General features: G+C 38.3%; 1 protein-coding gene across 23 annotated transcripts in view; it reads right to left on the bottom strand.

Annotated features, from left to right (window-relative positions):
- The window catches only part of INTU (inturned planar cell polarity protein), a 97,436-nt gene that overhangs the window by 23,025 nt on the left and 59,105 nt on the right, over nucleotides 1–15,306 (bottom strand). For 10 of the 23 annotated variants that reach the window (XR_012435073.1, XR_012435074.1, XR_012435072.1 and 7 more), the window contains 2 exons: nucleotides 12,461–12,538; nucleotides 9,070–9,274 (listed from right to left, as the gene is read on the bottom strand). Coding sequence is in view for 13 of the 23 variants with exons in the window: in XM_065545445.2 (XP_065401517.1) it covers nucleotides 9,070–9,274; nucleotides 12,461–12,538 (283 nt within the window). In the remaining 10 variants the exon portion in view is untranslated. Of the gene's footprint in view, nucleotides 1–9,069; nucleotides 9,275–12,460; nucleotides 12,539–14,712; nucleotides 14,835–15,306 lie in introns of those variants that run through there. The other 13 variants (XR_012435076.1, XR_012435077.1, XR_012435078.1 and 10 more) reach the window with 4 other exon arrangements.

Below are 15,306 nucleotides of genomic sequence, written 5' to 3'. Positions count from 1 at the left end.
ATTTATCGCAGGTATGCAAGGCAGGTTTGACATTCAAAAACCAATTAATGTAATCCATCAAATCAATGGGCTTAAAAAAAACACATGATTCTATCAATATATGCAGAAAAAGCATTTGATAAAATCCGATACCCCTTCATGATAAAAACTCTTAGTATACTAGGAATAGAGGGAAACTTCTTCATCTTGATAAAGAATATCTACAAAAAACCTAGTTAACTTCATAGTTAATGGTGAGAAATGAGATACTTCCTAAGATCAGAAAGGGGAAAGGATGTTCCCTACCACCACTCCTTTTCAACATCATACTGGGAGGCCTAGCTAATGCAATAAGGCAAGAACACGAAATAAATGATTGGGAAGGAAGAAATAAAACTGTCTTTGTTCATAGATGACATGATTGTTTACATAGAAAATCTGAAAGAATTGACACAATCTTATATATTACAATTTTCTATATTAACCTTATATACTGTATCAGTATATAAGGAACCTCTGCTTCCCGGGTTCAAGTGATTCTCCCACCTCAGCCTCCTGAGTAGCTGGGACTACAGGCATGTGCCACCACACTTGGCTTATTTTGTATTTTTTGGTAGAGGTGGGGTTTCACTATGTTGGCCAGGCTGGTCTTGAACTCCTGACCTCAAGCAATCCGCCCATCTCAGCCTCCCAAAGCACTGGGATTACAGGCACGAGTCACTGTACCCAGCATAAAAGTCAATTGCTTTCCTATATACCAGCAATGAATAAGTGGAATTTGAAATTAAAAACACAATATCACATACCTTAGCATTCCCAAAAATAAAATATACTTAGTTATAAATTTAACAAAGTATACACAATATCTATATGAGGAAAACTACCATACTCTGATAAATGAAATCCAAGGAGAACTAAACAAATGGAGAGATATTCCATGTTCAAGGATAGAAGACTCAATATTGTCAAGATGTCAGTTCTTCACAACTTGATCTATATATGCAATGCAATCCCAATCAAAATTCCAACTAGGTATTCTAAAGTTTATATGGAGAAGCAAAAGACCAAGAATAGCCAGTACAATATTGAATGACAAGAACAAAGGCTTGGGACTGATACTATCCTACTTTAAGACTTAATATAAACCTACAGTCATCAAGACATTGTATTATTGGTGAAAGAACAGATAAATACATGAATGGAACACAGAGTCCACAAATACACCCACATAAATACTGTCAACTGATCTTTGACAAAGGAACAAATACAATGTAAAAAGGAAAAATGGTCTTTTCAACAAATGGTGCTAGAACAGCTGGGCACCCATATAAAAAATATCAATCTAGACACACACCATACACCCTACACAAAAATTAACTCTAAGTGGACCATATGTCTAAATGTAAAATGCTAAACTATAAAATTCCTAGAACATGGGAGAAAATTTAGATGACATTGGGTCTGACACTAACTTTTTAGATACAACACCAAAACCACAATCCATGAAACTGATAAGCTAGACTTCATTAAACTAAAAACTATTGCTCTGCAAAATACGATGTCAATAGAATAAGATGAGCCGCAGACTGGGAGAAAATATTTGAAAAAGACACATCTGATAAAGAACCATTATCTAAAATATACAAAGACCTCTTAAAACTCCACAATAAGAACACATACAAAAAAATTTAAAAATGGTTGAGAATAGGATTAAGATGGCAGATAGGAGGCAAGACTAGTTTGCAACTCTTGCTCGAATGGACAGGGCTGCATGTGGACATTCACATCGTGAACTTTTGCTCCAAGAACTATGGCAGAAACATACCAGGAAAGCTGAGAAAATCCGTAGACCCTTTGAAGGAACTGGATCACTGCTGCAGGCTCTCTGAGATGCTGAAAAACTATGAGTCTGCTTGCTTTCTCAATGGGGAGGCTCCTGGTCTGGGGCAAGTTCTAAGCCCTGGTCACTGGCTGCCTAGAAATAGACCCGGTGCTGTTGAGGGGGCATGGTGGGAGTGAGACTGGCTTTTAGGACTGCAGGCTGTGTGGGAGAGGGGTAAGGCCCGTGACTGCCGGTTTTCCCCTACTTCCCTGGTGACCTGTATGACTCAGCAGAGGCAGCCATAATCCCCCCTAGGAATACAACTCCATTGGACTGGGAACTGCACCTCCATCCCCCACAGCAGCTGCGGCAAGCCCTGCCCAAGAAGAGTTGAAGCTCAGACAATAACAAGCTCGGGCCTATCCCTGTCTCCACCTAGTAGTATTTCTCTACCTACTCTGGTAGCCAAAGACAAAGGTCATAATCTCTTGGGAGCTCTATGGCTCTGCCCACTGCCTGAGAAACCTGAATACTTAACCAGGTGTCCCTAGGGCAAGTTTACATCCTCCCTAGATGACTGCAGCTGATGCACTCTTGAAAGTGCCACCTCCTGACTGGAGGCCAACACAAAACCAGTGCACTAAACAAAAACACAACCAGGGACACCTTACAGAGTCCACTTCACTCCATTGCTACCTGCATTGGAGCAGGTGCTGATATCCACGGCTGCAAGACCTGAAGATGGATCACATCATAGGACTCTTTGCAGACACTTCTCAGTACCAGCCTGGAGCCCGGTAGCTCTGCTGGGTGGCTAGACCAAGAAGAGCAAAAACCATCACTACAGTTCAGCTCTCAGGAAGCTCCATTCCTAGGGGAAGGGGAAGAACACCACATCAAGGGATCATCCCATGGGACAAAAGAATCTGAATAGCAGCCCACGAATCCCAGATCTTCACTCTGACATAGTCTACCCAAATGAGAAGGAACCAGAAAAACAATTCTGGTAATATGAGAAAACAAGGTTTTTTTTGTTTGTTTGTTTGTTTGTTTGTTTGTTTGTTTTTTTTTTTGAGACGGAGTCTCCCTCTGTCGCCCAGGCTGGGGTGCAGTGGCCAGATCTCAGCTCACTGCAAGCTCTGCCTCCCGGGTTCCCGCCATTCTCCTGCCTCAGCCTCCCGAGTAGCTGGGACCACAGGCGCTGCCACCTCGCCCGGCTAATTTTTTGTGTGTGTTTTTAGTAGAGACGGGGTTTCGCCGTGTTAGCCAGGATGGTCTCGATCTCCTGACCTTGTGATCCGCCCGTCTCGGCCTCCCAAAGTGCTGGGATTACAGGCTTGAGCCACCACGCCCGGCCAAGGTTTTTTTTTTTAACACCTTCAGAAGATCATACCAGCTCACCAACGATAGATCTAAACCAAGATGAAATCTCTGAATTGCCAGAAAAAGAATTCAGAAGGTCAATTATTAAGCTAATCAAGAAGGCACCCGAGAAACATGAAGTCCAGCTTAAAGAAATGAAAAACATTATATGGGATATGAAAGGAAAATTCTTCAGTGAAACAGATAGCATAAATAAAAAACAGTCACAACTTTTGGAAATCAAGGACACACTTTGAGAAATACAAAATATACTGGAAACTCTCATAACAGAATCAAACAAGCAGAAGAAAGAACTTCAGAGCTTGAAGAAAAGGCTTTTGAATTAACCCAATCCATCAAACACAAAGAAAAAGGAATTAAAAAAAAAATGAACAAAGCCTCCAAGAAGTTCGGGACTATGTTAAACGTCCAAACCTAAGAATAATTGGTGTTCCTGAGGAAGAAGAGAAATCTAAAAGTTTGGAAAACATATTTGAGGGAATTAATTGAGGAGAATTTCCCCAGCCTTGCTAGAGATCTAAACATCCAAATACATGAAGCTCAAAGAACACCTGCGAAATTCATCACAAAAAGATCATCACCTAGGCACATAGTGATCAAGTTATCTAAAGTCAAGACAAAGGAAAAATCTTAAGAGCTGTAAGACAAAAGCATCACGTAACCTATAAAGGAAAACCTATCATATTAACAGCAGAAACACAAAAAACTAGAAGGGATTGGGGTCCTATTTTTAGATGCTTTAAACAAAACTATTATCAGCCAAGAATTTTGTATCCAGTGAAACGAAGCTTCGTAAATGAAGAAAAGATATAGTCTTTTCCAGATAAACAAATGCTTAAAGAACTCGAGATGATTCAAAGACTTAAACAAATCTAAGACGTGAAACCACAAAGATGCTAGAAGGTAACATTGGAAAAACCCTTCTAGACATTGGCTTGGGCAAAGGCTTCATGACCAAGAACCCAAAAGCAAATGCAACAAAAACAAAGATAAATAGATGGGACTTAATTAAACTAAAAAGTTTCTGAATAGCAAAATAAATAATCAGCAGAGTTAACACCCCACAGAGTGGGAGAAAATCTTCACAATCTATACATCTGACAAAGGACTAATATCCAGAATCTACAAGGAACTCAAATCGGCAAGAAAAAAACAATCCCATCAAAAAGTGGGCTGAGGAGATGAACAGACAGTTCTCAAAAGAAGATATACAAATGGCTAACCAGCATATGGAAAAATGATCAACATCATTAACTATCAGAGAAATGCAAATCAAAACCACAATGCAATACCACCTCACTCCTGCAACAATGGCCATAATAAAAAGAAAAATAGATGTTGGTGTGGATGTGGCAAAAAGGGATCACTTTTATACTGTTGGTGGGAATGTAAACTAGTACAACCACTATGGAAAACACTGTAGAGATTCCTTAACTAAAAGTAGATCTGCTGGTTGATCCAGCAATCCCACTACTAGGTATCTACTCAGAGGAAAAGAAATCATTATACGAATAAGATATTTGCACACACGTTTATAGCTGCACAATTCACAATTGCAAAAATATGGAACCAGACGCCCATTAATCAATGAGTGGATAAAGAAAATGTGGTATATATATACCATGGAACACCACTCAGCCAGAAAAAGGAACAAAATAATGGCATTTGCAGCAACCTGGATGGAATTGGAGACTATTATTCTAAGTGAAGTAACTCAGGAATGGAAAACCAAACATTGTATGTTCTCACTCATATGTGGGAGCTAAGCTATGAGGATGCAAAGACTTAAGAATGATACATTGGACTTTAGGAACTTGGGGGAAAGAGCAGGGGGTGGCAAGAGATAAAATACTACACATTAGGTACAGTGTACACTCCTTGCGTGGTGGGTGAACCAAAATCACAGAAATCGTCATTAAAGGACTTATTCATGTAACCAAACACCACTTCTTCCCCAAAAACCGATTGAATTTAAAAAAATGGGCCAAAGGCCTTAACAAACAGTTCACCAAAGAAGATATTCAGAAGGCAAATAAGCACATGAAAAGATGTTCCATATCATATGGTCATCAGGGAAATGCAAATTAAAATAACAATGAGACAGAACTAGACACACAGTAGAATGACCCAAATCCAATATACTGACAACACTAAGTACTGACAAGGATATGGAACAACAGGAACTCTCATTCATTGCTGGTAGGAATACAAAATACAGCCACTTCAGAAGACAGTTTGGTAGTTTCTTACAAAACTAAACATTCTCTTGCTGTTTGACCAAGAATTAATTGTCCAAACGTGGAAGCAACCAAGATTTTCAGCGAATGGATGAATAAACTGTGGTACATCTGAACAACGAAATACTATTCAGCGTTAAAAAGAAATGAGCTATCAAGCCGTAAAAAGACAAAGAGGAACTTAAAATATGTATTACCAAGTGAAAGAATCCAATCTGAAAAGGCTACATACTATATGATTACAACTATATAACATTTTGGAAAATGCAAAACGATGGAGGCAGTGAAAAGATCAATTGTTTCCAGCGGTTAATGGAAAGGGAGGGATGAAAAAGAGGGATAGGCAGAACACAGAGGATTTCCGGGGCTGCGAAACTACTCTGTATAATACTACAAGGATGGATCCATGTCATTATAATCTGTCTAAATCCATAGAATGTACACCACCAAGAATGAACCCTAATGTAAATGATGGACTTTGGGTTATTATGATGTGTCAATGTAGGTTCATCAATTATAACAACTGTACCCCTGTGGTGGGGGAATGTTGATAATGGAGAGGCTATGCATGTGTGATGTATGGGGGAAGGGGGCATGTGGGAAATCTATACCTTTCTCTGAATTTTACTGTGAACCTGAAACTGCAGTAAAAAATAGAATTAAAAAAAAAAGCTTCAATTGTTGTTATTCAAATTTTATATTAATCAAATAGAGCTTTAGACTACTTTAGCAGAAGGTATCTAGCTCTCTTCCCAAAAGTATTGTTCTCAATCTCCTAACTGGACTACAAAATATAGAAAACAACTAAGCCAGATCCTCACTGTTTCCTGTGTATTAATTTCACCTGCTCAACTTGCCTGTGCACATCTAGAGGTTTTTCTGCATTCTGCAAAGCACGGCACAGACTTGAGGAACCGGCACAATGAACACTGATCTCCACACAGTAGTGTTAGATGTAACAAGGATAAAAGCAGCCAAAGCAATGACAAGATAAGCAACAGCTATGTTTTAAGGCAATGAATTAAAAATATATACCAGAATTCACACAGTGATTTCTCAATTTGATATTCTTTTAGGGTGAAATAAAGAAAAGCATATAAATCTTTTAAAGAAATATATGCTAAATTAACAAAACTCTCAATGAAAAAGAGGTAGCCTTCACATGCAATCTGTAAGCCCCCAATAGACAATATTTAAGAACATCTTAAACTTTTTTGAGGAAAGATAATATTTAATCTTAATGTATCTAAATTCTAAACACACTACCCCTAAAACATTAAGTACCTCTACTATTACAGAAAGAAGGGACTATATATTTTGAGGGAAGAGGTTTCTTTAATGAAGAAATTCTGACAGAGGGGCAAGAACCTAGGTAATGGCCAGGTAGAATGGCAAGCCTCAAGAGATGGTACCTTCTGACTCATGAAGTGGGCATGGGCCCTGTGGCTGAGGAAAAAAGACCCCAGAATGAGAATGGACATGAGACAGTCTTTGGAACCAGGGTCTTTCTCTTTTTTTTTTTTTTTTTTTTTAAAGTATCAACTTTATTGAGACAGAATGTACATTCAAATAAACTGCACCCATTTTAAGTGTATAGTTTGTTTTGATGAAGATATGCAATTGTGTAATTACCACCACTTTCAAGATATGGGTCTTTCTCTTTTAAAGGTAAAGTTATCTAGTTACTTTCTATGTTTCTACCTATATTGAACACTTACATCCTTCCGTCCCTCTTCCCTCCCCCTTTCCTTTCCCCTTTCCTTCTCCTTTCCTTTTTTCTTTTCTCTTCCTTTTTTCCTCTTTTTTCCTTTTCCTTTTTCCTTTCCTTTCCTGAGATAGGGTCTCACCCTGTTGCCCCACTGTAGTACAGCGGTACAATCATAGCTCACTGCAACTATGATAGAGTGGGGAGCCCAACTCCTGGGCTCAAGTAATCCTTCCACTTCAGCCTACTGAGTAGCTGTAATTACACGTGTGTGCCACCATGCTCTGCTAATGTTTAAAGTTTTTGTGGAGACAGGGTCTCCCTATGTTGTCCAGGCTGGTCTTGAACTCTTGGCCTCAAGTGATCTTCCCACCTCTGTCTCCCAAAGCACGAGGATTACAGGCATGAGCCACCATGCTCAGCCAATGCTTATATATTTTTATGAAAACATTAGGTAGAATTATATATCTCATACTTTTTAGTTTTTTATACAATTTAAGAAAATGGTAGGCCAGGTGCCATGGCTCATGCCTGTAATCCAGCACTCTAGGAGACTGAGGCGGGCAGATTGCTTGAGCTCAGGAGTTCAAGACCAGCCTGGGAAACATGGAGAAACATGGTCTCTACTAAAAATACAAAAATTAGCCAGGCATGGTGGTGTGCACATGTAGTTCCAGCTACCTGAGGGGCTGAGGGGGGAAGATCACCCGAGCCTGCGATGTGGAGGCTGCAGTGAGTTATGATTACGCCACTGCACTCCCACTCCAGCTGGGGTGACAGAGCGAGACCCTGTCTCACAAAAAAAAAAAAAAGAAAAGAAAAAGGAAGGAAGGAAGGAAAGAAGGAAGGAAGGAAGGAAGGAAGGAAGGAAGGAAGGAAGGAAGGAGTAATTATTGTCCTGAAATATCAAAAGACCAGGCAGTTGATAGAGCTAAGGACAAAATAAAAACACCAGAAGGCAAAGCATCCTTTGAACATGCTCTAACACCTCATCTCCCTTCAAATAGTAATTGTATAATAATGCTCCCATAACTACAACTACAACATGCCAGGCACAATTCTAAATACTTCATGTGTAATAACTCGTAACTTTTCCATGAGGTAGGGACTATTATTTCCTCCATTTTACAGATGAGGAAACTGAACAAAGTGATTGATACATCAATTTAAATAACTATTAAACTGTCAAAAAGGCATTTATTTGATCATACACTGTAGAGTCTTATGAAGAGTAGGAACTTGAATTAAGTTTCTACTGTAACATAGCCTAGGTTTCTTCATAAGCAGAGAAGTGGCTATGGCATACTGCCTCATTTAATACTAATACAAATGCTGTAACTAAATAGATTATATGGTGGTCTACATTGATGAAAATGTCTGAAATAATCTTGTCAATCATTCAATAATAAAGTTATTCTAGGTATACAGATACAACTAAAATCATATTGATAATTCTTAACCATCATACAGTCTTACTATTGGTAGCTATCTATGGGACAAGCCAAAAGCTAATCACATATGTTCATGTAAAAAAAGATTTTGGTAGACTAGTGGACTTTGTATTTTAACTGAGAATATTGTTAGTCAATCAGGTCATCTACTTTTTTTGTACAGAAACATAATTCTAACTTGACAACCTTACATTATAAAATCAAAGTCACAAAATTCCAAAGGAAGATACACCATTTAATTATGATTTCTGAAAAGCAGTCCCAGCTTGGACAAAGCTTAAATTTAAAAGTAAGAGGAGAGAGCAAATCTCTACTTATAAAGAATAATTTCTCTTTCTGGGTTTATTGCACTGGACCTCCTATTTTGTCAACCAACTGCCTCTTTAATTTTTAACCACAATTCCAAAAATAACAAAAAGTCTACGAAAAAAGAAGATGCAAGATTATAATAAGCCACCTGGTCTGGTTCTTCTTTATAATATCTAAGATTACCTTGATTTCCAGTGGAAGAGTGAGCCACCGGACTCCAGGGAGGTTGTCTAAAAGTACTGCACTGGAAGCATCGTACTGCTGAGCACTGGGACTGGCGCTGGAATGCAGTTTCGCGGGCTGAAGCGCTCTTTGAAAGAACAAGTTAAAAAAATGATCCAAACGAGGAACATTCTCAATCTGGCAAAAGGCACTGGAGAAATAAGAGCTGTAAGTTAGAACAACATATGGAAATGGTGGTCATTTTTTGTGTGCTCCTAAGGGAACTGGATCTTTCCCAACTACATAGGCTATCTTCCTCACTCCTCTCCTTTAATAGAATTGCTGCTAGAATGTTACTGACGGATTGTGTAAAGAAATTCACCCTGTCCATACTTTTTACCCTAAAACTTACTCTCAAATGTATCGAGTAGATGGTTCTATGGAAGAACCACAGGGCTAACACAAGTGACATATCTATAACAGAAAGGGCTGAAATACCCTTTTTGTAAAAAAGGTAGGTTGTTCTTACCTCTGACTATCTCTCAACCATTTACAACTCCTGAAATCTTTCAGGCAACGTGGAATGATAAAGAGATTTTGAACTTTGTAATAGAACAGATGTGGCATATCACAGCTCTTTGTAGGTAGCTATCAAAGGCAAATCACCCAACCTCTCTCTAACTTTGGTTTCCAACTCTGTAAAAATAGGGTTAATACAATCTAACTCACATGCAGAATGCCTAGAACATAACAAGCATAAGTTCTTGTTATGCTTATTATTTGCTGGTAAATAGTAAGTACATAATAAGCATAAGTTATTTCCTCCCCTCGTTACTGCTGAAGGTATAATATTAAAGAACTCAAAAAACAAAATGACAGAAAAAACCGAAATACTTGGTTTTAGCCATATAAAAGTAACACAGCATTGACTGCAAGCATTTATTGGAACAGCTCACTGAATGACAAAATAGCAGGTACATATGCTATCGGTGTACCAAAATATTATTCGCTGATTCATCCAACAAATATTTGAGTGACTACTACATTCCAGGCACTATTCTCATTGCTGGAGTTATGGCAGTAAAAATATCAAGACAAAAGACAATGAACTCTCATGAATCTTATGTTCTAATGGAGAAACACAGCAAATGAACAAATGGTAAAAAACATGAATTCGTATAAAGGACTATGCAGAAAATAGCACAATGTGAATGGGTGGTGTGACAGGTTGGCTATTTTAGGTTGAATGGTTGGAGAAGAATCTCAGAGAAAGGGCATTTGAGCTGATATTCCAACGTCAGGAAGATCCAGCAAGAAGAAAAAGTACAAAAGCCCTGGGGTGGGGAAAAGCTTTGCCAGGGTGTTTGCACCCTGAGCAAAGGAGCAGAGGAGGCACGTGTGCTTTGATATCTGAAGTCAGAGGGGTAGGTAGGAGCCAGATAATAATGTAGAAAGATCACTCTAACTGCTATATGAAAATTAGTTCAAGTGGCAAGATTGAAGGGAAGGAGACCAGTTAGGAGGCTACTGAAGTGTGTGAGAGATAGCAGTGGCTGGACAGGGCAATAGTAAAGATAAAGAGAAACGGACACATTGGAGATTCTGAAGACAGACTGATGAGGACTTGCTGATGAATTAGTTGGGAATGGTGAAGGAAATTGTTATAGCTTTAATTTGGTCACAACATTAAACTGGTAGTATATAGTTAGTTTTCTATGGCTCATAGAGAATTAACCAGCTCACAACATTAAAAAGATAATTAAGTCTCTACACTTTTTGGTCTTTTTGTTATTTTTCACAATTGGCCCTTAATATCTTTCATAATCAGAAAAAAGTTGTTATAAAAAATTATTACAAATGTCTATTAATAACATCCTGGATTCACTGTGCTTCTTGGTTTTAAGAACTCAATGGATCTTCATATTTATTATTGTAGTTTGCTCTTTAAATTCTCACTTGAAGTAGAAAAGAATTAAATTTGCTGCCATCAAAAAGATACTTTCACTATCAATGGAAGATAAATTTCAAGATGAAAGAGAAATTAAGTCCCTCTGTCCCCAGTCTACTCTAATGGAATTTGCAGGACAACTCCAATGGACTATTTTCATGTATGAAACTCATTGCAAAAATTTAATCTTTGATAATCTCTGGTTTTATGAAAACAAAAAACTTTAATTAGGGCAAAATATGGCAAAGTTTGCCTCTCTCGAGTAAACTTAAAGAGGCAGTTCATAACCACAGTCTTACTCTTCATTGGTTAAAAATTTCCTTACTAGTAAAAGGTAAAAGGACTATTTATGGATGCCCAGCTCTTTGTAGCTCACTCATTTGGAAAATGTTGGTAAGTGATCAGGTTTGACAGGGATGTGCCTCCTCAGTGGTTCCTCTAGAGAACACTGCACTGCAAACTAGATAATTTTCCCAGATGACACCATCACAGAAAATTCCTTCATGACGCTGTCAGAACAATAAGAACAAAGATCCACTATAGATAAACAGAGAGCTGATATCACTATGGTTTGGAAAAATGTATACACTGCCTTTGGATTTTTGTATTGATATACTCCTAAGGCTTTAAACACAAAGATACCATTTTAGCCCTCAGAAATACAAGAACAAAAGTCACTAAGAGAAAAATCGATTTCCCATACCCAGTTTTGTGTGCTCAAATGTTAAATGTTACCTCAAATTTCTGCCTTCAGATCAAGAAGGTTAAAAAAGCAAGAAGCAGAAAAATATGCATAGCAGCACACTTTTATTAAAAAGGGAATATATTTTTATTATATAGAAAAATATATGGAAGGACACAAACAAAATCAGTCAATACTGTCTCTACTGTATGTCTTTCTTAAATAATACTGCATAAATTTTTTGCTAAAGAATTTTTTTTGAGAAAGAACCATCATATTTCAGGATAGGGAATTTAATGGTCTTATAAGCAAAAAAAACTACAAAAATATATTTTAAGTCTTTCTCTTTTCTGTATCTGTTATGAAGAAATACTCTTACATTTGACCCTCCAGAAATATATCAAATCAGAATACAGTTGTGGTTATGTCACTAATTCACTAAGAAATTTCACTTAAGTCATATATGAGACCAAAAACAAAACAAAACAAACAAACAAAAAGGAATCAAATGAAAAACTGCCTACTGTTGTAACATAAAAGCCAGTAATAAAAGATGAGAAAATAAGAAGAGGAAGGAGAAAAAGAAGGAGGTGGAAGAATAAGGAAAGAGAAAGGAGGAAGGAAGAGGAGAAGGAAGAGGAAGGAAGAGGAGGAGGAAAGAGGGAAGGAGGAGAAAGAGGAGACAAATAACTAACCTGTCAAGCAAGAAATGGTCTGAAATGCAAAAGGTGACTTAGAATCATGTAATTAAAACTTGAGAGTCAATTTCAAGAAGTACTTACCTATCTAAAGAACCATACATAAATTTTAAGGTTTGGACGACATTTTCTATCATGTTCCTTAGCCGAGGAAGAGGAACTCTAAAAAAGTAAAATTACACGTATTAATTTACAGCATAATCAAATGACATTTATCTAAAAGAAGCAGATCATCCTTGAATTTTACACATACGGAATGTGAAAAGTGTATGTGTCAACTCTGAGTAAAGCTGTATAAAATGGTCGCTTTCAATGACCATTGATCACTTTATTCTAGATTTAGTTCCAGCATGAATCTAACAGGGACTTTATAACACCACTTATTTGCAAATCATGTAACTCTCTCTAAAGTTCAGTTTCTTCATCTGTAAAATGAGGCCAATAGTCACCAAGCCCTTCTCAGATTGATTCTGAGGATTAAATGAAATTAATGCAAATAAACTAGTTTTTACAAGACCTGGGCCCACACACACAAAAAAATGCTAAATTCTTGACACTTTTTAGTATTACCCACATATCAACTGGGCCTCCAAATCCTGTGACAAAAACACACTCTTAATTGAAATGGAGAATGGGAAGAAAGTAGGAGAAAGGAAATAAAGAAATGGACTTATATTTTCTCATTGAAGCCTTATAAGAATTTTACAAGGTAGCTCTTATTATTCCCATTATGCCAGTGAGTAAACAGAAGTCCAAGAAGTTACATAATTTCTGCAAGGGTAGAAAGGGAGTAGAGCCTGCTGGTGAGCACTCATCTTCTTAGACCCAAAGTTATTCTCCCACTACCCTACACTGTCCTCCTGGTTAGGTTTCCGCTATTCACTGCAGCCATCACGGGCATGTGATCTTCCCATCTGAAAACACATATCCCTCGATCATGTGCCCCACCCTAAATTCTGTGGGACAGCACTTTTCTTACCCTGCTTATAAAAGGCATAGAGGTGAGGAGGGAAACACGCAGTCTATGGCACTGAAATGGACGAGGAGAAAATCCCAGGGCTTTGAGTTCAATTACAAAGCACGTGCAAAATGTTGGTGATATGAAGACATGTAAGTTGACACTGAAGAGGTGCTTGTGCGTGATCTCTCAATACTCTATTTCCAAGTTTGAATAAATGAGAATACTACTACCTATCTTTTAGTTATGTGAAATGAGATGGAAGAGGGAAAATAATCTGGAACAGAAGGTTGGTGTGAGCATTTAAGAGAAGGGTAAAGAGATGGCTCAAGCTTACTTTTCAGTGGAAGCTCAGGAAAGAGAATAAAGGGGATCTTCAAGTTAATTCTAACTTATCAAGCCAAGTTCTTTAGTATAGAAATGACATAAATATTTAGGGAAGATGGCCTCCCTTCCCCCACCCTGATTAATAAAGATTAAGAAACTGGCTAGAGCATCCCTCATGTGGCACAACCTTGGTCCAGAGTTCAGCAGTGACAGTCCTTTGTTGGCTTCAAGATACAACCTCACCTGGAAACTGTCTCTGCTTAGCTGATTTGGCTGGTGTTATCAGAGTGTGGTTGAACAGCCTTTGCTCAGTTCCTTAGCCAGGTCTGCCTTTCCTCTCTCTAACTGCCTATGCTACCTTTATCTCACCACTGTATTTTCTTTCTTCTCTTTTGCCTTTTGGGCTGATACAAAAGTCTTAAAGAGACATGTTTTACTCTGCTGCTACATACTAAATCATCTCATTCTGGATGTTCTCCAATCCTTGTAAACCCAAAATTTATTTCTTTTCTTTTCTTTTTTTTTTTTTTTTGAGACATTGTCTTGCTCTGTCACCCAGGCTGGAGTACAGTGGCAGCATCACAGCTAACTGCAACCTCCGCCTCCAAGGCCCATGCAATCCTCCCACCTCAGTCACCCAAGTAGCTGGGACTATAGATGCATGCCACCGTGCCTGGCTAATTTTTGCATTTTCTGTAGAGACAGGGTTTCACCATGTTACCTACGCTGGTCTTGAACTCCTGAGCTCAAGGAATCCACTAGCCTTGGCCTCCCAAAGTGCTAGGATTACAGGTGTGAGCCACTGCCTGGCTGTAGACCCATACTTTCTAAACAACTCTTTTGTTCCTCATAATCCAAACCCTCAGGGCAGTCTCTGAGAAGGGTTCAGTATCCTATTTTAGACAGAAAAACACACATTTTTCTCTTGTGTGGCTGGTTAAGGAGTGCCCTCATCTAGTATATGTCACAGCGCCATTATCCCCCATGTTAAAAGATTTGAACCCCACATTTATGATAGATTATATTTCTTTCTGTCCAAAATTAAAGTTACCTTCAAAATATAATCATTTTGATATTTTTCACTGTAGCCATCTTTGGAATTCCTGTTGTGATGGTAAAATAGGTCCACAAATTCTTTGATACTCTTCCCCTCAAGAAGTGAGGCTTAATTCCTCTCCCCATGAGTGTGGGCTGAGCTTAGTAACTCAATTCTGACAAACAGAATGGTGGAAATGACAAATATTGTGGAAATGGCAGTGTACCACTTCTAAGGTTAAGACATAAAAGGTCTTGTAGCATCCCCCTCTTTCTGTGTTTTGGCTCGCCACTTTGGAGGAAGGCAGTTGACACGTTATGTGGACACCCAAGCAGCTACATGGAGAGGTCCACGTGACAAGAAACTAGGCTTCCTATCAATGGCCATGTGTATAAGCCACATTGGAAGCAGATTCTCCAGCTCCAGTTAAAGCCTTCAGATAAGTCTATCCCTGGCCAACACTGGATTGTAACCTCAAGAAAAGACCTTGAGGCAGAACTACCTGCTAGGTTACTCCTGGATTCCTGAACCACAAAAATACCTGTGTTAATAAATGTTTACTATTTAAGTTTAAATTACCCCTATGTTTTGGGGAACGATTTGTTACAC

Source organism: Macaca fascicularis, chromosome 5, assembly GCF_037993035.2.
Source record: "Macaca fascicularis isolate 582-1 chromosome 5, T2T-MFA8v1.1".
NCBI lineage: Eukaryota > Metazoa > Chordata > Mammalia > Primates > Cercopithecidae > Macaca > Macaca fascicularis.
This window is presented reverse-complemented; position numbering and strand designations above follow the sequence as displayed.